Source organism: Lemur catta, chromosome X (assembly GCF_020740605.2).
Source record: "Lemur catta isolate mLemCat1 chromosome X, mLemCat1.pri, whole genome shotgun sequence".
Taxonomy (NCBI): Eukaryota; Metazoa; Chordata; class Mammalia; order Primates; family Lemuridae; genus Lemur; species Lemur catta.
In genome coordinates, this window is record NC_059155.1 from 6,949,971 (window position 1) to 6,972,882 (window position 22,912).

Consider the following 22,912-nt stretch of genomic DNA (forward strand, 5'->3'; position numbering starts at 1 on the left):
TTATGTCCATGTGTGGTGGCTCCTGGCACCTAGTCCTGCCTTCCTGCACTGCAGTGGCTGGAAAAGGAGAAGCCCCCAGCCCCCTCTGCTTCTTCACATCTAGGGCTCTGGAAACAGATTGAATTCTGCCAATGAGATCCACTCGTATCTACCCACCCCCTAGATTCTGCCATTAATACTTTGGTGTCCTTGCTTTATCACATACCTATCACATACCATCCTTTTTCTATTTTATTTGGTGCATTTCAAAGTAAGTTGCAGACATTAGTTCATTTGCTCCTAAACTATTCAGCATAGATATCCCTAAGGAGAGTTCAAGATTTGGTTATCATTTTGTTTGTTTGTCATGATCACCAGTTTGAGAAATCAAAAACGACACAGAAAAAGATAAAAGTCTCCCAATTCGTTTGGGGCAGTGTCTCCCATTTTCTGACTCTAGCTGTCACTCTGTCTTCCATTTAAGGCAAATTTAGAGAAAGGATAATCCTGTATCGTGTTTCCATTTCCTCACACTGGGATCGCTCTTGCCAGAGTCTCCAGTTGTTGCCAAGTCCAAGAAACATTTTCCTGTCCTCATCTTACCTGCCTTTTGGCAGCAGTTGACACTGATGTTAGTCACGGTGCCCTTGAAACCAAGCTTCTCCCTGGGGTTTCCCCCTCCTGTTTGGATGCTGCTTCTCAGATCTCCCTTCTGGACCCTCCTCTCTGCCCAGTGTAAGTGCTGGTGTTCCTCCGGATGCTATCCTGGGTCCTCTTCTCTCCTCACTCTCAAGGAATCGCATTCTCCTCTCACCTGCATCAGAGAGCGTCCTTCTACAGGAAAAACAAACCACTCTTGCAATTTTAAGCAAAAAGGAGATTAAAACAGGAGATGGACAGGGATTGGCCAGCGGGAGGATCGCTTGAATAGCCTGGGCAACATAGCTAGACTCCATCTCTACCAAAAATAAATAAATTAATTAATAAATAAGGGACGGGGCCCAACGCATGCGCGTGGGGCTCTCTTGAGCCGTCGCTTCCCCTCGGAGCTAGTCGCGCTCAGCCCCGCCCGCTTCCCCACTCAGAGCGTGAGTGCCTGGAGACGCGTACAGCCAACCAGTGAAAAGGAGCGGTTGTGAGTGGCATGCGCTTGGCCCAATTACCTGTGGCCCTGGGGAACAGGCCTGCGCCCAGGCCAATGGCGGAGCGGGCCGGAGTGGGGCGGAGCTCGGGCCGGAGCCGCGGTCACCTGATCTGCAGCGGCAGAGGCGGTGGAGGCTGAGGCTATGATGGCGGCGGCGGATTCTCCGGTGCGGATGGGGACGCAGTGGGCCGCAGCATTCTGGCTGCTGGTGGCAGCGGTGGCAGCGGCGGAGCAGCAGGTGCCGCTGGTGCTGTGGTCGAGTGACCGGTGAGCGGGCTAGGGTGAGCTGCGTTGCGCGCCGTGGCCGCTGAGACACCCTCGCTCGACTCCGGGGCTGTCCTCGGCAAGGGGTGGCGAGGCCCAGAGGGGGATTTTTTCTTGCTCAGGGGCTCGCGCAGCGAGTCGACTGGCGACAGAGGTCCGGTCCCCGCGCGTCAAGCCCATGGCCTGACATCAGCTTTTCTGTCCCCTGTCAGGGACTTGTGGGCTCCTGCAGCCGACACTCATGAGGGCCACATCACCAGCGATTTGCAGCTCTCTACCTACTTAGACCCCGCCCTGGAGCTGGGCCCCCGGAATGTGCTTCTGTTCCTGCAGGACAAGGTGCGCCTGCCCCAGCCAACTCTTCCCCGGTCATCAGGAGGCAGACAGGCCCCCTCCCCCCACGACACTGACGCCCATTTCCTAAGGGAAGCTTCAGTGACCTTGTCCAAACTGTAGGGAGATGTGGCTCGACTCTTGGGAAGGCCTGTAGGAGAAACTTCCGTGGGAATGGTGAGAGCAGCAGAAATGACACCGACTTGATTGCAGGAAGCAAGGGGACTGAGGCCAGATGCCTAAGACCCAAGAACTTTAGATATTATCTGACTTGCTTCTAGTATGGTGGGGATTGTCTGTATATGAGAAGACTGATGCTGGAGGAGGAGAAGTGGCTTGCCCGAAGTCATACAGCTAATGGGTGACTGAGTTGTAATTCTAACTGTAATGATCATAATAGGGATAATTGGAAAATGATCACTTATTTAGTACTTCATAGGTACCATGTTAATCTGATGTCATTATCTTGGTTTTACTGCCAAGGAAACTAAGGTTTGTACAGGTGCAATGATTTGCTGAAATTTCACAGTTTATAGACACCACATTGGTTCCAGCCTGAGTCTGTCAGACCTGCCCCAGTTTGTACTCCTAACCAGCATGTTGTTTTCTGTCCTATCCACACCTCTCTGCCCCCAAAGCAGGGGTATAGACCATGGGAAGATTCCAGGACAGCATAGGATTGGTGTTTGGGAGGCTGTCAAGCCTCTGCTTGTCCCTCTTTGGTGGCCTGTATGGCTCATTCCCCTTGTGGTCTCACTCAGTTGCTGTGTGGGCAGGTGGTGGCGACCCATAGTCTTTCCAGGAGGTGGTAAATAATATAGTCAGACTGGAACTCAGTCCCAGTTCTACTAAACCAGCCTTTGGATGCATGGAATAATCTTTGTGAATGATAGTTTCTACACTGTAAAATAATGACACCACCTACATCAGAGGGCTGTGAGGAGTAATTCTTACAATCCACATAAAACATCTAGCCAGGGTACCCCAGTCTTAGGGCATTCGTTCCTTTGTGAAATATAGAGAGCCTGTCACGTGCCAGGTATTGTTAAGTGTTGGGGCTATAGCGGTGAGCAGAGTAACCCAAGCCCCACCCTCAGGAAGCTGACATTCTTGTGAGGATGACTGGTAAATACTAAGTCAGTATATGATACAATGTCAGTGCTGCTGTGGTCTTTAAAGAAGGAAGCAGGCTGAGGGGACAGAGTGACTGGGGATGCTGTTTTAGATAATGGTGATCAGGCAGGACCTCACTGAGAAGGTAATACCTGAGCAGAAACCTCAGTGGAGGGAAGGAGGGAGGCAGCCGTGTGGCTCTGGGGGAAGGACATTCCTGGCAGGGGAATAGCAGGTGCAAGAGCTCTGGGTATGGTGTGCTGTTGGTGAGCTCAAGGAAGAGCTGGCGTGGCTGGAGCACAGTGAGTGAGAGAAAGGGGTAGGAGATGTAGGAGGTAGTCTGCAGGTGGCCAGAAGGGGGGAGGTCAGTTGCAGTTGGAAATGTGTAAGAATGCCTTGGGCTCTGTGGAGCAGGGACCAATGTGAACTCTTGATTAAGGAAAGCCCACAGGACCCAGCGGTGCTTCCAGTGCTTTAAGACTGAGAGCCCAGGCAGCCAAACAAGGTCAACATTCCTGTTCAGAGGGAGGGGAGGCTGGACAAGTGTGTATACTAAACAGAGTGAGGCTAGAGAAGCTGATTGAAATCTGTCTCTGGGCCTAACTGGGAAAAGCCAGAGGAAGCTGGGGTTGGGGTGGAGGGCAGGAGTTACAGGACATCTGTAGGTTGTAGAGATGAGGTCGTAGGGATGAGGTCAGGGTTACTACAGTCCTGAGAGCTCTAAAGACTTCAGTGCTTCCTCCAGCATACCCTATGATCTTCACTTCTCTCCCTGTCCACCAAAAACAGGTGGGGCAGGGAATTGTCACCCTCCTTAAAAAGGGTCCTGTCCAGACCAGACATAGCCGGCTCTCCTTTTGTCTGACTCCCTCCCAGAAGGTGTGCCCCACAGCTTCCCTCTCCCCAGCTTCCCTCCCCACAGCTTCCCTCTTCCCTCCCCAGTTCCTCTTGTCTGCAGGGGTGAGGCTGCTGACTCCTACTCCCGTGGTTACCACAAGTCAGCTGCCTGCAGGTCTCTTCTTGACCCCGTGACTGCCTTTTGTGTCTTCTCACCCTGTCCTGAGAGTGCTGGAGGGAAGAAAGCCAGCCTTCCACCCCACCCCCACCCAAGGTCTCACTCCACCATACCAAATCTGACTCTAACTGAGATTTTACTGGCCCTGAGAATGCACAGGGAAGGTGACTGCCCCCTGCCCTGGTCCCTGTTACTTGTCAAACCTCCTGAGATGTCTCCCCTGCATCCCTATTAGCTGAGCATTGAGGATTTCACGGCATATGGTGGTGTGTTTGGAAACAAGCAAGACAGCGCCTTTTCTAACCTGGAGGTAAGAGTCCTCTTCCAGCCATGGGCCATGGTGTCTGTTCTGTGCCTGCTCTCCCAGCACAATAAGAACTGTACTCTTAGGAACCAGAGATGCTGGCTTTGGGGGTAGAAAGGCCTGGGGCCTGAGTATCAGGGGCTGGGGGTGTGGGGCATTTTCTTTCAGACACATGAGAAGACCCCTGTGTAGATGTGGCTTTCCAGAGGAGAGCTGCCAGAGAGGTTTGGGGGGCTAGCCCAGGCCTACTGGTCCCTGGCTAACTCAACCTTCTGCCTCTCCCCTGTACCTAGAATGCCCTGGACCTGGCCGCCTCTTCACTGGTACTTCCCGCTGTCGACTGGTATGCAGTCAGCACTCTGACCACTTACCTGCAGGAGAAGCTCGGGGCCAGCCCCTTGCACGTGGACCTGGCCACCCTGCGGGAGCTGAAACTCAATGCCAGCCTCCCTGCCCTGCTGCTCATCCGCCTGCCCTACACAGCCAGGTACTGCCCACATGGCCTAGTCTCCAACTCTGAGGCCCAGAGAACAGTCAGGCTCTGGGCTCTGGTGCACAGTTCAGCCAAAGATGACAGTATTTCCCACTACCTTGAAGCCTTCCAGAAGGTTCCCTGTATGCCCAGAAGAGGCAGGAAGGGTCTCCTGCCAGGCTTGGACTCAGGAGTAGGTTTCCAGCACTGAGCCGGGCCTGGCAGGCCTCCAGAGACAAGGCAGGTGTGGGCCCTGCTTGTGGGGGCCCCTCACCTAGCCAGGCCCTGTTCACAGAGCCCGGGGATAACCGGTACGGCATCCCAGGTGGAGGTGCTGAGGTAACCAAAGGTGCAGGAAGGCTGAGCATGGCCCTGGCCGAGTGTGCATGCAAGCTCTGCGAGTGGGGCCAGCAGGGAGAAGAAGCTGGAGGGGCAGACGGAATGGTGGTGGGCAGTGGGGAGCTGGCTCAGGCCACCTGAGGGCTCTGACACTCTCTTTTTCACAGCTCTGGCCTGATGGCACCCAGGGAAGTCCTCACAGGCAACGGTGAGTGCAGTCAGGGAGGATGCACGTCCTTATCTAGCCCTTGGGCTGGGACCACAGAGCTGGCCCACAGCGCCAGGGCCCCTCCTCACTCCCGGACAGCCTGCCTGCTTCCTGGATCTATGCTGGCTCCTGGGCCTCATCCCTGTCCAGCTGGCAGATGTGGTCTACCATGCAGGAGCCTGTGGAGCCAGTTTCTTCTCAGGCAGCATGAGTCCTAGACTTTTGGATTTAGTAGACCAGCAACATTTTAAAAAAACAATTGAGAGCTTTTTGCTATAAAGGACAGTCATTTCCATGGAAAGGTAGTTGGAAACCTTCTGTGGGTGGATATGGCATTTCCTATATATGTATTTCCCCATTTCACTTAGGTAGTACTTGGTGATGACTGAGGCCACAGTGTGGTTCCAGGAGAGGCTGGGGGAGAGGGTGGGATGAGAAATAGCTGCTCTTGGCCAGGCGTGGTGGCTCACGCCTGTAATCCCAGCCCTCTGGGAGGCCAAGGCAGGAGGATCACTTGAGCTCAGGCATTCAAGACCAGTCTGAGCAAGAGAGAGACCCTGTATCTACTAAAAATTAGCTGGGTGTGGTGGCATGTGCCTGTAGTCCCAGCTACTCAAGAGGCTGGGGCCGGAATTGGAGACTGCAGAGAGCTATAATGACACCACTGCACTCTAGCTCGGGCAACACAGCAAGACTCTGTCTCAAAAAAACACTGCTTTCAGATGGTCTAGAACAGTGGTCCCCAACCTTTTTGGCACCAGGAACCGGTTTCATGGAAGACAGTTTTTCCACGGACCAGAGGCAGGGGGGATGGTTTCAGGATGATTCAAGTGCATTACATTTATTGGGTACTTTATTTCTATTTTTATTACATTGTCACTTGCCACTCACTGATAGAGTTTTGATATGAGTCTGCAAGCAATTGGTTTATTATGGTCTCTGCAAACCTCTCTGCTAATAAGACTCTGTATTTGCAGCCGCTCCCCAGCACTAGCATCACCACCTCAGCTCCACTTCAGATCATCAGGCGTTAGATTTTCATATCTCTGCGGTTGCGGTTTACAGCGGGTTCGTGCTCCTATGAGAATCTAGTGCGGCTGCTGATCTGACAGGAGGCGGACCTCAGGCAGTGATGCGAGTGATGGGGAGTGGCTGTAAATACAGATGAAGCTTCACTCACTTTCCCGACACTTACCTCCTGCTGTGCGGCCCGGGTCCTAGCAGGCCACGGACCGGTAGCTGTCTATGTCCCGGGGGTTGGGGACCACATGTCTAGAAGGTTCCTAAAGTAGACAGATGGTGGGGAGCATTTCTTTAAGCAGGCTGTCTGGTGACCTGGGTGTCTACTCTCCCCATCACCCCTCAGATGAGGTCATCGGGCAGGTGCTGAACACACTCAAGTCCGAAGATGTCCCATATACAGCAGCCCTCACAGCAATCCGCCCTTCCAGGGTATGTGCCCTTCTGGGGCTCTGAAGCAGTGGGGAGAGGCAGTGTGGTGAGTCTGCCTGGAGGTGGAGGTGTATGCCACAGTCAGGGCCCCCCAGGAGTCCCAGGGTTGGGGGAGCAGCAGGCAGGGGACCCCTGTGGAGTAACTCTTTGGGGCGACAGGATGAGCAGTCAAGTCCCGCTTCCTCCTTCATGGGGCAGCTTTCCATATTGCCCTGTGAGCCTTATGGGTGGCATAATCGGACACTAAGGCCAAGTGATCCCAAGTTAGAGGGTATAGGAGTATCACCAGGGCTTAGGGGCCAGCAGGGAAAGCTTCCTGGAGGAAGGGCTGCCTCTGACCACTGGGACTTCTAGATGGTGGACAGGGTACCCAGTGGGGAGGGAAGGGAGGGCATGACAGTTGGGTCAGGGCTTGCTCCCAGGACTGTTGAGAGGAGGCTTGTCGGGTGTTCCCACAGGTGGCCCGTGATATACCCATGGTGGCTGGGGGGATAGGTCGCCAGCTGCTACAAAAACAGCCTGCATCAACTGTGACCCATCCCCCTGTGAGTTACAATGACACTGCCCCCCGGATCCTGTTCTGGGCCCAAAACTTCTCTGTAGCATACAACGGCCAGTGGAGAGACCTGACCTCCCTCACCTTTGGGGTGCAGGAGCTCAACCTGACTGGCTCCTTCTGGAATGACTCCATTGCCAGGTAAGGGCATTAGGTTGGGGAGGACTAGGTTGCCACAGGTTCCATCCTGCCACTGTGGGTTGGGGCCAACGTGGGGAGCTGGAATTGGGTATGTATATTAGGGGCAAGGATGGCTTTGGTCTTGGTGGGGCATGGTCACCCTGAAAATGCAGGTGGTATCACATCACAGGATAGGGTCACTAGTGGGCTATTGGAGGGGGAATTGCTCAGAGTTCTGCCTCCCTGTGCTTGCCAGTATTGGGTTGGGACCTTGGTTGTTAACACCTCACAGTTACCTGGGAACCTGTCACCTCCCCCTTGAGCAAAACCTCTGGGACTGCATGTCGGCAAATACCAGGCCAATTACCTGAGCCACTTCTGGGGCTCCCATACCCTCCTGTTTGCCCTCACCCCCGAAACCCAACCCAGGCACCTCAGTGACTCCAAGAGGGAGAAAAAGGAGGGGCGATCAGCTCAGGGTAACCAGAGGAAGGAGCCCTAAGCTGGAGGTGGGGGACTTAGATGCTGGCTTCCAGCTCTGATCCTGCTTGCAATATGACTGAATCCTCAGTTTTCCTATTTGTCAAGTGGGGACACTGCCTCTTCAGGTGGCTGCAAGGACCTGGGGCAGCTTAGGTAGGAGCAGACCCAAGGGACTTGTTCCTTCCTTTAAGATGCTAAAGGCCCTCCCAGAGCCTGACAGCATGCCTCTTACTCTGATACTGCAGGCTCTCGCTGACCTACGAACAACTCTTTGGTACTACAGTGACATTCAAGTGAGTCCTGGGGCAGTTGAGATGTGGGTAGGCTGGTGTGGCTCCAGTCTCCTCAGCTTGCTTTGCACCCCTGCTGCCTTCCCCAGGTTCATTCTGGCCAACCGCTTCTACCCAGTGTCTGCTCGGTACTGGTTTACCATGGAGCACCTCGAAATCCACGGCAATGGCTCTGTTGCCTACTTCAACGCTTCCCAGGTCACAGGGCCCAGCATCTACTCCTTCCACTGCCAGTATGTCAGCAGTGAAAGCAAGATAGGCAGTCTCCTTGTGCCCCGCACACAGCCCTCACTCTGGATGGTGACTCTTCAGGACTTCCAGGTGTGGAGCAGGGAGGGTCCCAGCTTCAGGTGGGGGAGCCCAGGCTGATGGTAGCAGAACACCGATAGAGGGGGCAGGAGAGGCCTGAAGAGTCCCAGCTGCCCTATCCCAGTCCTTGCTGGACCTCCCACCTGTGGGGCCACGTGGTCCTTTCTGACCTGCATCCTTGTGTCCCCCAGATCCAGGCTTTCAACGTGATGGGTGAGCAGTTTTCCTATGCCAGCGACTGTGCCGGCTTCTTCTCCCCGGGCATCTGGATGGGGCTGCTTACCTCCCTGTTCATGCTCTTCATCTTCACCTATGGCCTGCACATGATCCTCAGCCTCAAGACCATGGATCGCTTCGACGACCACAAGGGCCCCACCATCTCTTTGACCCAGATCGTGTGACCCTGTGCCATTTGGGGGGGGGGGGCGAGGTAGAGGGCATGATGGTGTCCAGGTTGTTGCTTTCCCACCTTGTGGCATACTGGACGGAAGGGCTTCCCCTCTTTCTACCATAGCATGAACCCCAAACTCCCCTCAGCCAGTCTTGCTCCCTCTTCAACCTACTGAGGGGCTTCCCTGGGGCTGCCTCCATCTGTACCAACAAGATGTACATATTCTGCATAGATATTAGACACATCTCCCAGGCTCAGTCATTGTGAGCAGTAGGGAACATTAGTTCTCCAGTCCCATTTCTCCTCCCCTTTTTCATTATTTATTCTTGTCTCTCTACCATTATCTCTTGCTGTTTATAGCGCTTTTGTGTAGCAAATGCTCCCTCCCTAAGGTTTATGAGGCTCCCAGCAGCAGCCATGAGCTTGAGGTTCCCTGAGTTTAGGGGGTGTGGAAGTACTAAATTCTGTCCCGCTTGGCTGTCTTTATCGTTTTTTTTTTGTGATGTGCTAACAGTAAGCAGTACCCTGGGGTTTGTTTATGTGGCCTGAGAAGGAAGGGACCACCACAGGTGGGCTGGGTGTGGTCACTGGGTTTCTGGCATGTTGGCAGGAGCCTGGGGTAATCGGTTGTTTCCTTCCTAATAAAATAAAGACGATCGCAATGTGTTGGCCCTCATGTCACTCATTTCTGCGCTGGGCATTAGGACTGCGCTTGGCTGAGGGATGCGGGAAGAGGCGCCCGGATGTAGCCCAGCCAGGCCAAGCAGGGGAGGCGGGAAGGCATCTCCGGGATGGGGAAGGCCGGGAGGGTCTTCAGCAAGGTGGGCCCCTAACCAGTTAGGGTAAGGAGGGGGCGGTCAGGGCAGAGGGGTAGTTCGCTTCGGCGCCTCAGTGACAATGGCAGCCCTCGCGTCGTGAGGGGTTGTCGCAGCGGCGCGCGCCCGGACTGCGGGGCCGCGCCGAGCCTCCCGGGGGGCGGGGCGGGGCGGGGCGGGGCGGGGCGCGCGCGGCTCCCGCGCAGGGATCCCTCCTGGGCCGCAGCACCGGACGCCGGGCCGCCCCGCCCCGCTCTTCTCTTGGCCCCTGACGAGCAGCGTCGCCGGCGGAGCCGCGCAGGTGCTGAGGCCCGGGCACTGGCAGCCCTCCCGGGAGACGAGCCGGGCAGGCGGTGGCCCTGGCCGGGTGCAGCGGGGCGCTGGAAGGGGGCGGGACTCTTTGACGCAGCGGAGGGGTCGGGCGGCGTTCGGCGCGCCGCCATCTTTGGTCCACTGCGGCGGCAGCGGCGGCGACTGCTGTGGTGAAGGAAGAGGAGGAGCCGAGCGGGCGCTGGCACCTAGGCCTGACCATGGACGAGGAATACGATGTGATCGTGCTGGGGACCGGCCTCACCGTAAGTGCGGTCTCGGGCGCCCTTGGCCCCTCATCGTGCCCTCCCCACCCCCTGCGATGATGCAGCCGCCGGCCCCATCCTCCCATCACTGCCATCTTCTGCAATCCGGTCCCCAAAAAGCCAGCGCCGTGCCCATCCCAGCAGTTCCCCCCGCGACGTTGTCTCTACTCGTTTCCATGGCTCCATGTCCCTGAAGGGCCCCCCCTTCCTGCCCATCCCCTCGACTCCCAGGGTGCCGACCCCCGGCCCCCTCAGATCTTCCCTACCCTGCGTGCTGGGCTGGAAAACTCACCCCCACTCGGCCCGATGCCCCCAACCCCGCCTACTCAGCCCCCACCCATCGCCCGCCCAGCATCCCCTCCCATCTTGCGCTAATCCCGATAAGGATGAAGTCTAAGGAACTAGGGTCGGGGGCTTCCCCAGGGTGAGCCCTCATCCTGCCTTCCCAGCTTCTTCTGGGGCCACGGCACCCAAGGAATGTTCCAGAAGAAGCAACAGTGGGGGCAGCGACCACATTCCCACTACCCCACCCCGGTTTCCTATGGAGACCTCAGGCGGAGTAGTATCTGCACCCTTTGTCCTTGGGCTAGTGACAGTGACTGGTGAGGGTGTTTATCTTCCCCTTTCCCCCAAACCCCATTGGCCCAATCCCCTGAGAGACTTTTCCTCAGTCTGGGCCCAGACGCCCCTCCCGTGGACATGACGGCGAAGGCTCAGGGTCAGGGCTCCTGATGTTTGAAGAAAGAGCAGCCCAGGGTGGGGCCTGCGATTTCAAGGACTGTGGTAAATCTTTCTCAGCTTCCCTTTTGGGTGCCCTTTGCCGCATAGCTGGGTCTCTTCTAAGGCTTATTGTGTCTTGTCTGCCTTTTTGTGCGCTCTACGGAGATAGACGGCTTTCTTGGCATGTTGGCACTGGATGCTCTGCTTCCCTCAAATCCTCCCTTATTTCTCTCACCTTGTTCACTTCTTTGCTTAGCAAGGTTACAAAGGAAATTTTGGTCACACGAAGCCTTCACCCCCAATTTTAGACGAGGGGACCAGCTGGGGGTGGAAGGAGCTGTCCATTAGGGCAGGTTTGCTGTGGGGAACAGATCATGGCTGCTGGTGGGGACGTGGGCAGGTGGGAGTGCAGCAAATGTTGCCCCTCCCCCAGGAATGCATCCTGTCAGGCATCATGTCTGTGAACGGGAAGAAGGTGTTGCACATGGACCGGAACCCCTACTATGGGGGCGAGAGCTCCTCCATCACACCCCTGGAGGAGGTGAGGCTGCCCAGGCCCATCCCTGTAACCTCTCACACAGGGACATAGGGTTGTGGCAGCTCCCCAGTTTTTGGGGGAAGGAGGGTGGGGGAGGGAAGGGTAGTCCTTGAGGCATGTCTTTTTCTCTCCCTTCTGCTTATAGCTATATAAGCGTTTTCAGTTGCTGGAGGGCCCCCCTGAGTCGATGGGCCGGGGCCGAGACTGGAACGTTGACCTGATCCCCAAATTCCTCATGGCCAACGGTGAGGGAGATGAAGGGGGGATTGCGGGGAGTGACTGGGAAGACCAGAGGACAGTCAGGCTCCAGAAGGGGCAGCCAGACCAGCTAGTGCTTCTGGAGAGAGCTGTGCTGATGTCACCTCCACTCCCCCACAGGGCAGCTGGTAAAGATGCTACTGTATACAGAGGTGACTCGCTACCTGGACTTCAAGGTGGTAGAGGGCAGCTTTGTCTACAAGGGGGGCAAGATCTACAAAGTGCCATCCACTGAGACCGAGGCCTTGGCTTCCAGTGAGTGTGGGTCCCCTGAGCCAGAGAATAGCGGGAGGGAAGCAGACTGTTCTCAGGATAGGTGGCAAGGAAGCCGTCCAGAGTAGACCCCCTTGCCCAAAGTCACGTTCCTCTTATAGGACCATAGCACCTGACGGCTGGGTGCCAGGAGGAAAGTCCACACGTAGCAGGGATGGGGAGGGGGACTCCTTTTTGAAAGACTTCAGCCTTTGGCAGGGGCTCCACTGGACCCCCAAGACATCCCAGAGTGTCGGAGCCAGGAGGGACCTCAGAGCCTGTCCAGCCCAAGCCCCTCTTCATATAGGTGGGGAAACTGGGGCCAAGAGGATAGAGGGGTTAACTTCAGGTTACACGATACCTCACCCGGGACCTAGGGTGCCTGCTTTTTTTGGCCTGCCCTGCTAGGAAGGAGAATTTTGTGTTCCACTGGTGCGAAGGGTCTTCTCATGCCACCTTCCTCAGATCTGATGGGCATGTTTGAGAAACGGCGCTTCCGCAAGTTCCTGGTGTTTGTGGCAAACTTCGATGAGAACGACCCCAAGACCTTCGAGGGGGTCGACCCCCAGACTACCAGCATGCGTGATGTCTACCGGAAGTTTGACCTGGGCCAGGATGTCATTGATTTCACTGGCCACGCCCTGGCGCTCTACCGCACTGATGAGTGAGGAGAAGCTGGTGTGGCGGCAGCCCCCTCGCCTGGCCTGTCCCCTGCCCTCCCCGCACCCGCCTGCTGCTCCTTCTGCCCACCCTGCACGTCTCCCCTGCATTTGACTCACATCCTCCCCAGGCCATTCAGGGTGGTGGGAAGGCTGGCCTGGTGCCTGGGTGGGGGTGAGCCAGGGATGCTGCTGTTGGAGTGTCTCCCCTCACCCCTGTCCCCCCAGCTACCTGGACCAGCCCTGTCTTGAGACCATTAACCGCATCAAGTTGTACAGCGAGTCCCTGGCTCGGTATGGCAAGAGCCCGTATTTATACCCACTCTATGGCCTGGGTGAGCTGCCCCAGGGCTTTGCAAGGTGAGGATATGGCGTTTTTGAGTTGGCATTACTAATTTGGACTGAGGCCCAAAATGGAAATGGCTCCCTTGAGCATTTCCATAGCATTTCACACTTTCCAATCTGTGATCTTCATTTACATCACTCTATCCTTGGGTGATGGGGTGCAGCCCCGATGCGTTGAAGTGCAGAGTCAAAAAAGTAGGTGTTCACAGACGTGGTCTGCTCAGCTCCTGGCAGCACCAGGACTGGGCCCGGACCCCTGGAACCTTGAGTCAGGGCTTAGCTGGGAGCAGGCCCTTCTCCAGAGAGTCCTTCATTTTGGCCTCCCCAGGCTCTTGCTGTGTGGAACTGTTCCCTCATGCCACATTCAGGTTAGCCCTTGGCAGAATATTCTGGGTAGAAGCTCCAGAGAGGAAGGAGCATCCTGAGAGGGGGCAGAGCTTGTGGCAGTGATAGAGTTGGGATGGACACTGGGTCTCCGGGACTCCTGGCTGCCTGGGGCAGCCTTCTCTGCATCATGCTGTGGGGGGTGTGGTAGAATTGGTGCCCGTTTCTCCTGGGTGGGGGCCTTCACCATCACCCTCCTCCCTGCAGATTGAGTGCCATCTACGGGGGGACATATATGCTGAACAAGCCTGTGGATGACATCATCATGGAGAATGGCAAGGTGGTGGGCGTGAAGTCTGAGGGAGAGGTGAGCCTTGCCCACGCAGTGCAGTCACCCTGGCTGGGGTGGGGCCTGGCCACCTTAGGGGCTCTGTTCCCAGTGAGATTGACTCTGAGGGCCTTGGAGCTGGGAACCAGGGTCCAAGTGAAGTCTGTGGAGCCATGACTGTTGGCAAGAGGTCTCTCTAAAAACTGTGTACTGTGCCTGTGGTCCAGAAAGTGTTCTTGGTCACAGTGCCTCAGCAGGGGGATTGCCCAGCCCTGTGCATTGGGGCCTGCCTCCCTGAGCTGTAGGAGAGGGCCATGTGCTACAGTGGTGACAGATCAGGGGAGCACCCTGTCAGAGCTCCCTGTCCACACTGTGGGCCCAGCCCCCTGGCCACCTAGGAGAGTGATCCGACAGGAGCAAGGCCTTCTGGTGCCTTTACAGGTGGCCCGCTGCAAGCAGCTAATCTGTGACCCCAGCTACATCCCAGACCGTGTGCAGAAGGCTGGCCAGGTTATCCGCATCATCTGTATCCTTAGCCACCCCATCAAGAATACCAACGATGCCAACTCCTGCCAAATCATCATCCCTCAGAACCAGGTCAACAGGAAGTCAGGTAGGTGGCCACTTCCTCTCCTGTGTGCTCGCTGGGGTGGCTCTGCCTCTCCCTGTCAGCCTCAGGGTGCCCTGCCTGATCCCTCCACAGGAAAAATGGGACCTGCATTGCAGTCACAACTTGGGGCCCTAGGGTTTGGGTTTCTTGGACCCTTCCCCTCCATGAGGGTGACGTCTTGGATGCTGCCTGCTTTGTGAGGCTGCAGACGGGCAGGCCGGCCAGAACTGTGCCCAGCGCCCAGAAGCCCTCTGTGTGTGGCTGGTGCCTCTGGTCTGCATTAACACAGTGCTTCCTGTGGCCAGATATCTACGTGTGCATGATCTCCTATGCACACAACGTGGCTGCGCAGGGCAAGTACATCGCCATCGCCAGCACCACGGTGGAGACCACGGAGCCCGAGAAGGAGGTGGAGCCGGCCCTGGAGCTGCTGGAGCCTATTGACCAGAAGTGAGGGGCTGGGCTGAGCCACATGGGGAGAGGGGGTTGGAAGCCCAGGAAGGGCAAGGCCTATTGTGAGGCCTCTCCCCTCTCCTCCATCTGTTCCTCAGGTTTGTGGCTATCAGTGACTTGTACGTGCCCATTGATGACGGTTCCGAGAGCCAGGTAAGCAGCCTGTCCCGGCCCCGGCTCCTAGCTGCCCACCCAGGGCCCCTGCCCAACTCATCCCGGGCCCTGGGCTTTGGCTGTTTCCAGGTGTTCTGCTCGTGCTCCTATGATGCCACCACACACTTTGAGACAACCTGCAATGACATCAAAGACATCTACAAACGGATGGCTGGCTCCGCCTTTGACTTTGAGAACATGAAGCGCAAACAGAATGACGTCTTCGGAGAGGCTGACCAGTGATTGCTGCCCCCGCCCCAGCCCCTGCCGCCCTCCTCCCACCTGTGTCTCTTCTGCTCAAGGGCTGGGGAGATGTGTGGCTGGACACCCGTTCCCAGCCTCTTCTGCTTCCCCACCACATTCCCATCACCACCTCATTGATTCACTGACCAAATCCTTAACCTTAGCGATGGTTTGGGAGATGGGGGGGGGTTGGTTAGCATCCTCTTTCTTGGCCCTTCCTTATCCTAGGAAAAGAGGGTTCCTCTCCTTGTGTGTGTCTCTTCCCCCCACCCTTAATTCTTCTGCTCTGTTTGGAAAGGATGTGGAAGAAAAGCTGACTTCTGCCCCCACCGCTCTTACCCCCACTGTAGTGGCCTTTGGAGATGCCCCCTGCCTCCCCCCACCAACTCTCTTGCGTGTTGGAGAGAAGGGGCCCTCCCAGCACAAAGTTGCATTCCTCCCCCTAATTTATTCTAATTTATTAACTTAGGCCCACCCCGTCTGAGCCCACAGCCTTCAGGTGCGGCCTGGGGGCTGTAGAGTGAGCTGCCCTGCCCCTCCCAGCCCTGGCCCAGCCTGGGGAGGAGAGAAGGCTTGGGTGTGGCCCCATTGGAGGTTGCTCTTGCTGTTTTGCTTCTGTCTTTGTGTTTGTGTTCTGTGGTACTGGCTGAGAGGGAAAAGAAGTGTGAGCATAGCAGAAGGAGGTGGGAAATGGATCCCGACCCAGCGTGCCCCGCCCCATGCCTTTCCTTTAGTGGTGGGAAACCCTTATCTCGCAAAGTGAATGTGTCCCCTTCCTAAACCTCTAGTGTGTTTCACAGACAACAAAACCTCTCAATAAAACTGTTGAAACTGAACTGGATCTTTAGGTTTATTTCCCAAAAGTTGGGTACTTGGCGGGGCCTTGGCTCCCTGGGTTGGTGCTCTCACTTGGCCACTTCCTGACTGTAAAAGGTGGCATTCTTCACCCAGTGAGTTGATGCTGGCACCAGGACTGCGACACTCAATGGTCCGTGCAGGGGGAGGGGCTGGGAGTTGGGCGTCAAGGAAGGGAGGGGGCTGGGGTCCTAGCTTCTGGGTCAAAAGGAGGAGGCAGAGGGGACCAGGGGTAACCTCTGGTCTGAGGAGGCAAGGGGACCTGGGCCTTGGATGGGGGCCAAAGTTGAAGCAGGGGGACAGGGATATAAGTCGAGGGCAGGGGCTGGGAACCGGGACCTGGCTTCAGGCAGGGAGGAAGCCTGGGGACCAAGGGGTCTGGCCTAGGGCTGGGGTCAACATCAAAGAAGTGGAAAGGGTGGTCCCAGCCTCGGGGTCGAGAGGGAGTAGAGGGACTGGAGGCCCCGCCTCGGTCGGGCTAACGTCGAGGAAGCGCAGGGGGCTGGGGGACCCAGCCTGCCGGGTCACCAAGGGGCAGGCAGAGGGGACCGGGACGGGAGTCAACGCAGGGCACCAGGAGCCAAAGGGGCAGGGTGGGGCGAGCGGCGGCCACGCCCGGGACAGCTGGCGCGGGGCGGGGCGTCCGTGCGCCTCCTGGCGGCTGACGTCACGGCGCGGGCGTCAGCTGACTGCACGGCCACCTCCGCCCCTGCCTTGCCGCCGCTGCCGCCGCCGCCGCCGCCGCTGCCTACCGTCGCCACCACCGCCGCCGCCAGCGCCGCCGCTACCGAGACTCAGCTGAGCCGCAGTCGCTGTCGCCACCGTCGCCGCTGCCGCTGCCGCCGCCGCCGCCGCCGCCGCCGCCGCCATGGCTCAGTACAAGGGCGCCGCGAGTGAGGCGGGCCGCGCCATGCACCTGATGAAGAAGCGGGAGAAGCAGCGCGAGCAGATGGAGCAGATGAAGCAGCGGATCGCGGAGGTGCGGACCGGCCCGGGGCGCCTCGGAGCATGCGCGCGCCCAGCCCCCTGGCGGCGCGGCGCGAAACTCCGGCCCAGGGCGATCCCGGGCTGCAGGCTCGGAGCCCGGGCTGCGAGCCGGGGGCGGGAACTTTGCTCGCTGACCTCAAGCCTGGGATAGAAGCAAGCCGGCGACCGTCCCCTCCACAGGATCGGGCCGTCTCAGAATCTGAGACCTCTAGCTTGTGATAAAGCTCCGGCAGGAGGGAGCTACAATCAGTGTTTCTCTTGGTGACAATGGGGCGGGACGGGCCCTCCCGGGCCCCTACTGGGCCTCTGAGCCCTCAGCGCCAGCCCTCTGCCCTGATCCAGTGCTACCGGGAAGGGCAGGCTCTCCCCGCAGGGGACTCACAGGGAGGCCCAAGCAGGCCTGGCCGGTGCACCCGCGCGGAGGCTCAGACCACAGCCTCTGCCCTTGTGACACTGGCAGGCCCGCGCCTCTGGGATGCGAGCGGTTCGCCCAGCGCTCTCGTGAGGGGCCTGTGGTGGCGGGCAGTCAGGGATGGAGGATGAAGATCTTAGCTTGAGCCACTGAGGGAGACTAAGCAGAAAAGCGGGGACTCAGGGCTGGAGGGCAGAAGCCCAGCCCGAGAAAGCAGCCTCCACGCTGAGGCCCTGCAGCCTCAGGTCACTCCCCTGCCCTGGCCCCACCGTCTCAATGGGGACTCTCTGGCAAGCTGAAGGTATATTTCACTGCTGGCTACCTCCCTTGGGGCCTACCAGTCAGAGAAGGATCTTTGTGCTACCAAGTGGGCTGGGGCCCGGGCTGAACAGAGGAGGCTTCATGGGAAATTGTTGGCCACATCTGGCACTGCAAGGAGGAAAACCGCTCAGGGAGGGCTGGTCCCTCAGCCACTCTTGCCTTCTTTGCCCTCCACTGACACTCCTTGGCTTGGGTCTCAGGAGCTTCATCTTAAAGACTGAGCATGAAAAGGCAAAAGGTCAGTAGGGCCTGTGGCTCCAGGCCACTGAGAGGGCTCTGATCCCCAGCAGGAGATCTGGAGGGGCCAGTGCACTGCATGGATCAAAGGGAAATGACCCCATTTGGCTCCCTGGGCACTGGAAGAGCCCCTCCCAGTCTCATGGAGCCCTGTGTCGACAAAGGAAAGGGGACATGTCTTTTCCAGGGTCACACTGTAGTGAGTCCAGGGGCAGACCTAGGACTAGAATACGGGTTGCTGCTCCCACTCTCACTGCTGCCCCGCTCCCCTGCAGGAGAACATCATGAAATCCAACATTGACAAGAAGTTCTCCGCGCACTACGATGCTGTGGAGGCCGAGCTCAAGTCCAGCACCGTGGGTGAGCAGGGCGCACATGCCACCCTCTCCCAGCCTGGGGCCACTCCTTCACTGGCCCTGGGTGAGTGACCCTTCCCCTCTCGTCTCCTTGCCTCCCAGGTCTGGTGACCCTGAATGACATGAAGGCCAAGCAGGAGGCGCTGGTGAAGGAGCGGGAGAAGCAGCTGGCCAAGAAGGAACAGTCCAAGGAGCTGCAGCTGTGGGTCTTCTCCCCGGTGGGCTCGAGTGGAGCTAGTGCCTGGGGGCTCCTGGGGGCGGCCCAGGCTGTCTTTGTACCTTGCGGGGGACCCCATTTCCTGCTTGGGGAACAGGTGTAGTGTGTAGTTTGGGATTTGTATTTCTCGCTCCCCCGCCTTTTTGGGCCCATGCTAAAGTCTTACCTCTGTGGTTTGTCCATCCCCTTCTGTTCCTCTGCAAAGGCGCTGAGTCCCATCGGGGCCCTTTCCTTTCATCGGGTGCCATTCCTCTCCATCCCATGACCCCCATGGCCTGCTGTGCCCGCTGTGTCATAATCAGAGCCCTGCCCGTGAGCTTGAAGTGACCCAGGCAGTAGAATCCCTCTGGGGTGCTGGGGAGGCCCAGCCTGCACTCAGTGGCCCCCACACTGAGTACGCAGGTGGCTCTGGGTCAGGGAAGGGACCTGAGGGTGGGGCGTGGGGCATGACAGTCATCTGTGCTCTGGTAGGAAGCTGGAGAAACTTCGAGAGAAGGAGCGCAAGAAGGAGGCCAAGCGGAAGATCTCTAGCCTGTCCTTCACTCTGGAGGAGGAAGAAGAGGGAGGCGAGGAGGAGGAGGAGGAGGTGGCCATGTATGAGGAGGAGCTGGAAAGGGAAGGTGAGGCCAGGCTTGAGTGGGCCTGCGGCCCCTGGGCAGGGGCCACCAGTGGGAGTGGCTATTAGAGCAAGGCTGGTGCCTGGTCAGGAAGGTTCCAGAAGCTGCCCTTTAGAGGTACCATGTAGGATAAACCGAGGAGGAGAGAAGATAGTCTGGACCAGGCTGGCTGGCTGAACTTGCTATGATGATGGAAATGTTTGTGTCTGCACTGCCCAATATGGTAGCCACTTGCCACAGGTGGCCACTGAGTACTTGCCATGTGGCTCATGTGGCTGGGGCACTAGATTGTTAATTCTGTGTGATTAGTTTCAACATAAACTTACACAGCCACAGAAATGCAGGGCTTACTAGTCGGACACTGTAGGTCTCAGCTGTGAGAAGGAGGGGCTGTCAGGGACAACTCAAGAAGGCCAGCCTGGCACCCCATGTACCACATACCTGCGCTGTGCCCGACCAGCGGCACATAGGGTATTGTCCCTCTCCTAGTGGATGTCACACGGGTCAGCATGCACTCAGGACACTTAGGGTTGCCACTTTGCTCAGGGTCCAGGGGGCTTGCCCAGGACTCAGGGAAGGTGTCACATGGGGGGGACAGTTGAGTTGAGCCTTAAAAATGAGGGACATTTCATTAGCCAGGAAGATGGGACAGGGTGGGGAGAGTGTGACAGTCAAAAGACACAGTGTGTACCAAAAGAGAGCAGGGGAGAGTGGACATGTTGGAGGATTTGGAGCAAGTTATGTCCCAGGCCTCAGAAGAGAGCAGGGTGGCAGGTCTAGGCTGTTTTAGAAATCGTGATGCCCAGGGAACAGTGGTGGGAAGGGGCCGAGGCTAGGGATGGCACCGCATGGCTGTGGCCACAGGCTGGGCGTGATGGCTTTAGGGGAGTGGCTGGACTGTCAGAAAGAAGAGCCTGCCAGCCACCTACAATTTTCATTTCATGCGTTCCAGGAACCACAGTAAAGCACATAAGAAGAAACAGGCGTGCGTCATTTTAGTGGCACATGTATTTAACCTGACACATCCAAAACATTACCGTTATGGCACGTCGCACTAGCTACGTGGCCAGTGCAGGCCTGGGGGAGGCTTGTCAGCCTCGCTGTGTATCACTAGGGCTTTTACAAAACCCTGCATGGTGGGCTCTTCCCTCCTCTCTGAGGTTTCATTTTAGGGGGCCCAGCAATAGGACCCCAGCATCAATTTTTTAAAGCTCTCCCTGTGATTCTAACATGCAACCGGGCTCTAGAACCCCTGCCCTAGAGCATCAAGCTGAGGAGTTTGCACTTGTCTTCTGGGTCAGTGGTTCTCAAAGTGTGTTCTAGGGACCTGGGGGGGGAGCAGTCTGAGAGGTCGAAACCGTTTTCACGATAATGCTGAGACATTCTTTGCATCCTTTCACTCCAGAGATCACCACAAAGAAGAGGAAATTGGGGAAGAACCCAGATGTGGACACAAGCTTTTTGCCTGACCGAGACCGGGAGGTAAAGGCTGCCTGGCCTGACCTGGGCCTGGGGGAGGCTCTCACCGCGCGCTCTGAGCGACCCTGGCCTAACTCCTGTGCCTGTTTCCTCTCCCAGGAGGAGGAGAATCGGCTCCGGGAAGAGCTGCGGCAGGAGTGGGAAGCCAAGCAGGAGAAGATCAAGAGTGAGTGCTCGCGGAGCTGGGTGCGCGTGGCCTGGCACTGGGGCCAAGCTGGCCTCCTGCCCACAGTCCCCTGGGCAGTGTGTTGAGCCCCAAGGCAGCTCTCAGTGGGGCGGGGGCAGCTGGGTGTGGAGACTAAGGGGCGACTCTGCTTTGCAGGTGAGGAGATTGAAATCACCTTCAGCTACTGGGATGGCTCTGGGCACCGGCGGACCGTCAAGGTAGGCAGCGCGGGGCCCTTGGGTCCAGTGGGGAGGAACTGAAATCCTGACTTTGGAAGCCCTGGGGGATCCTGCGGGTGGCAGGATAGAGGGCCCGGCCCCCTTCAGACCTCTTGGAGGCTCCGCAGTCTCTGCCTTCTTGAGAGACCTTCTCCGTGCTTCCGTCTCCGTCTCCCCTCCCAACTCCTCGTTTTCCCGGATGCCGGTGCTCGGGCCACCCGCGCAGATGAAAAAGGGCAACACGATGCAGCAGTTCCTGCAGAAGGCACTTGAGATCCTTCGGAAAGACTTCAGTGAGCTCAGGTGAGGGCGTGTGCACCTGTGTGTATGTGCGTGTGGTGCCTGCGGTCCCCACCTGGGCACCAGGCACCTGGGATGACTGTTCCCACCTAGCAAAGTGGCGTGCTGAGCACTGTGCTCCCGAGAGGAGGATCAGGCTGTTCTTCCCTCCCCGCGACCGGAGAGCGCTTAGGAGGCAGCACCGGCCTTGCCTCCTGAGCCCAAAGGTGCAGGACAGCGGGGCGCTAGTCCCGGGCTCACCACACTACGGGCTCTCCTTGGCAGGCAGCTTCCTCCATTCCTGGGCAGAGGATGCTGTCTGTCCGTCCAGACCCTCCCGCCTTTCTCCTTCAGGTCAGCAGGGGTAGAGCAGCTCATGTACATCAAGGAGGACTTAATCATCCCCCATGTGAGTCCCTTCAGCCCCGGGTCACACAGTGGGTGCCACAGCCCTGGGCTTCAGCAGGACAGTCCCTGCTCTGCTCTAGGCTCTTTGGCTTGGGCTGGGGGGTGCAGCGTCTGGCCTGTGGACGGGGTGGGACAGGCTGAGATGAGCCATCAGGCCATCGCTTTCCTGCCCTTGGCTCCTAGCATCACAGCTTCTACGACTTCATCGTCACCAAGGCGCGAGGGAAGAGTGGTGAGTGCTCCTGGCTCAGCCTCCCCCACAGCAGCTTGCCCCTGGTGTCACAGGGGCAGCGGCGTGACATCGGGAGGTCTGCTTTCCCCTGCAGGGCCACTCTTTAACTTTGATGTTCACGATGACGTGCGGCTGCTCAGTGATGCCACGGTGGAGAAGGACGAGGTACGGCGGTGCCCTGAGCCTGGCAGGGCAGGTGTGTCTGCGCTGTGGAGGAGAAGGCAGGGCAGGGGTGGGCCGGTGGCGGGCCGGTGGGCCTGAGCGGCCGCACTGGGCCTGTCCGCGTCCTCAGTCCCACGCAGGTAAGGTGGTGCTGAGGAGCTGGTATGAGAAGAACAAGCACATCTTCCCCGCCAGCCGCTGGGAGCCCTACGACCCCGAGAAGAAGTGGGACAAGTATACGGTGAGAAGGATGCTCCTCTGAGGTGGCCCTGATGCCAGGCTGGGCGGCTCGAGGTGGGGTGGGGACCGGCCTGGCTCTCAGAGGGCTGCAGCTCACGCCTCTGCTTCCTTCTGTTCCCTGTGCCTCCCGTGTCCCTGCGCCAGATCCGCTGAGCATCCGGGACGCGGCGCAGCCTCGGCTCTTCGGCTCTCCCGGCACGGCCCTTGGTGTCTCCGGGACCCCAGGTGCCCACTGCCCTCCGCCCGGGTTGGGCACGCTGGGAGAACAGGAGCTGCCCAGCCCCTGCCCGGGCACTATCACTGACCGCTTGTTTCTTCTACAATAAAGAAAGGCACATGTCAGAGCTGGAGCACCAGTACTGCATGAAAGTGTGTTTTGTTTAAAACCATGTTGATTGAGATAAAATTTATATGGCATAAACTTCATCATTTTGACCATTTTAAACTATACAATTCAGTGGCATTCAGTGCCTTCACAATGCCACGCAGTCATCACCTCTGTCTAGTTCAGAACATTTTCATCTCCCCAAAAGACCATATGGCCATCGGCAGTTGCTCCCCACGCCCCTCCCCCGGGCCCTGGCGGCCCCTAATCCTTCTGCCTCTGTGGATAGGCCGATTCTGGACGTTTCATGTGTCTGGGAGAAGATGTGTGTTTGGCAGGCGTGGGGAAGTGGAAGG

General features: G+C 57.7%; 3 protein-coding genes across 7 annotated transcripts; all 3 read left to right on the plus strand.

The window, feature by feature from the left end:
* Positions 1 to 1,233: 1,233 nt before the first annotated feature.
* ATP6AP1 (ATPase H+ transporting accessory protein 1) lies at positions 1,234 to 9,434 on the plus strand. Of its 2 annotated transcripts, XM_045538246.1 has the most exons (10): positions 1,234 to 1,390; positions 1,600 to 1,726; positions 4,084 to 4,158; positions 4,446 to 4,639; positions 5,131 to 5,171; positions 6,538 to 6,623; positions 7,082 to 7,320; positions 8,028 to 8,075; positions 8,162 to 8,393; positions 8,573 to 9,434. In XM_045538246.1, the coding sequence occupies exons 1-10, from the start codon at positions 1,266 to 1,268 to the stop codon at positions 8,780 to 8,782; spliced, it is 1,377 nt and encodes a 458-aa protein (XP_045394202.1). In that variant the 5' UTR covers positions 1,234 to 1,265; the 3' UTR covers positions 8,783 to 9,434. The 2 variants fall into 2 exon arrangements, with proteins under 2 accessions (XP_045394202.1, XP_045394203.1); XM_045538247.1 differs by lacking the exons at positions 1,234 to 1,390; positions 1,600 to 1,726 and adding an exon at positions 2,625 to 2,978.
* Positions 9,435 to 9,802: 368 nt separating this feature from the next.
* Positions 9,803 to 15,881, plus strand: GDI1 (GDP dissociation inhibitor 1). Of its 2 annotated transcripts, XM_045538249.1 has the most exons (12): positions 9,880 to 10,162; positions 10,834 to 10,945; positions 11,316 to 11,423; positions 11,566 to 11,665; positions 11,799 to 11,933; positions 12,396 to 12,594; positions 12,818 to 12,949; positions 13,526 to 13,625; positions 14,028 to 14,199; positions 14,502 to 14,646; positions 14,748 to 14,802; positions 14,893 to 15,881. In XM_045538249.1, exons 3-12 carry the CDS (start codon positions 11,337 to 11,339, stop codon positions 15,043 to 15,045), a joined length of 1,278 nt encoding a protein of 425 aa, XP_045394205.1. In that variant the 5' UTR covers positions 9,880 to 10,162; positions 10,834 to 10,945; positions 11,316 to 11,336; the 3' UTR covers positions 15,046 to 15,881. The 2 variants fall into 2 exon arrangements, with proteins under 2 accessions (XP_045394204.1, XP_045394205.1); XM_045538248.1 differs by lacking the exon at positions 10,834 to 10,945 and having other exon boundaries at positions 9,803 to 10,162.
* A 796-nt stretch (positions 15,882 to 16,677) lies between these two features.
* FAM50A (family with sequence similarity 50 member A) lies at positions 16,678 to 22,587 on the plus strand. Of its 3 annotated transcripts, none has more exons than XM_045538250.1 (13): positions 16,678 to 16,879; positions 18,133 to 18,217; positions 18,316 to 18,415; positions 18,902 to 19,050; positions 20,453 to 20,529; positions 20,626 to 20,692; positions 20,849 to 20,910; positions 21,137 to 21,213; positions 21,475 to 21,598; positions 21,781 to 21,829; positions 21,924 to 21,994; positions 22,122 to 22,232; positions 22,376 to 22,587. In XM_045538250.1, exons 1-13 carry the CDS (start codon positions 16,769 to 16,771, stop codon positions 22,382 to 22,384), a joined length of 1,092 nt encoding a protein of 363 aa, XP_045394206.1. In that variant the 5' UTR covers positions 16,678 to 16,768; the 3' UTR covers positions 22,385 to 22,587. The 3 variants fall into 3 exon arrangements, with proteins under 3 accessions (XP_045394206.1, XP_045394207.1, XP_045394208.1); XM_045538251.1 differs by having other exon boundaries at positions 21,544 to 21,598; XM_045538252.1 differs by lacking the exon at positions 22,376 to 22,587 and having other exon boundaries at positions 21,924 to 22,025; positions 22,122 to 22,223.
* The last annotated feature ends 325 nt before the right edge of the window (positions 22,588 to 22,912 follow it).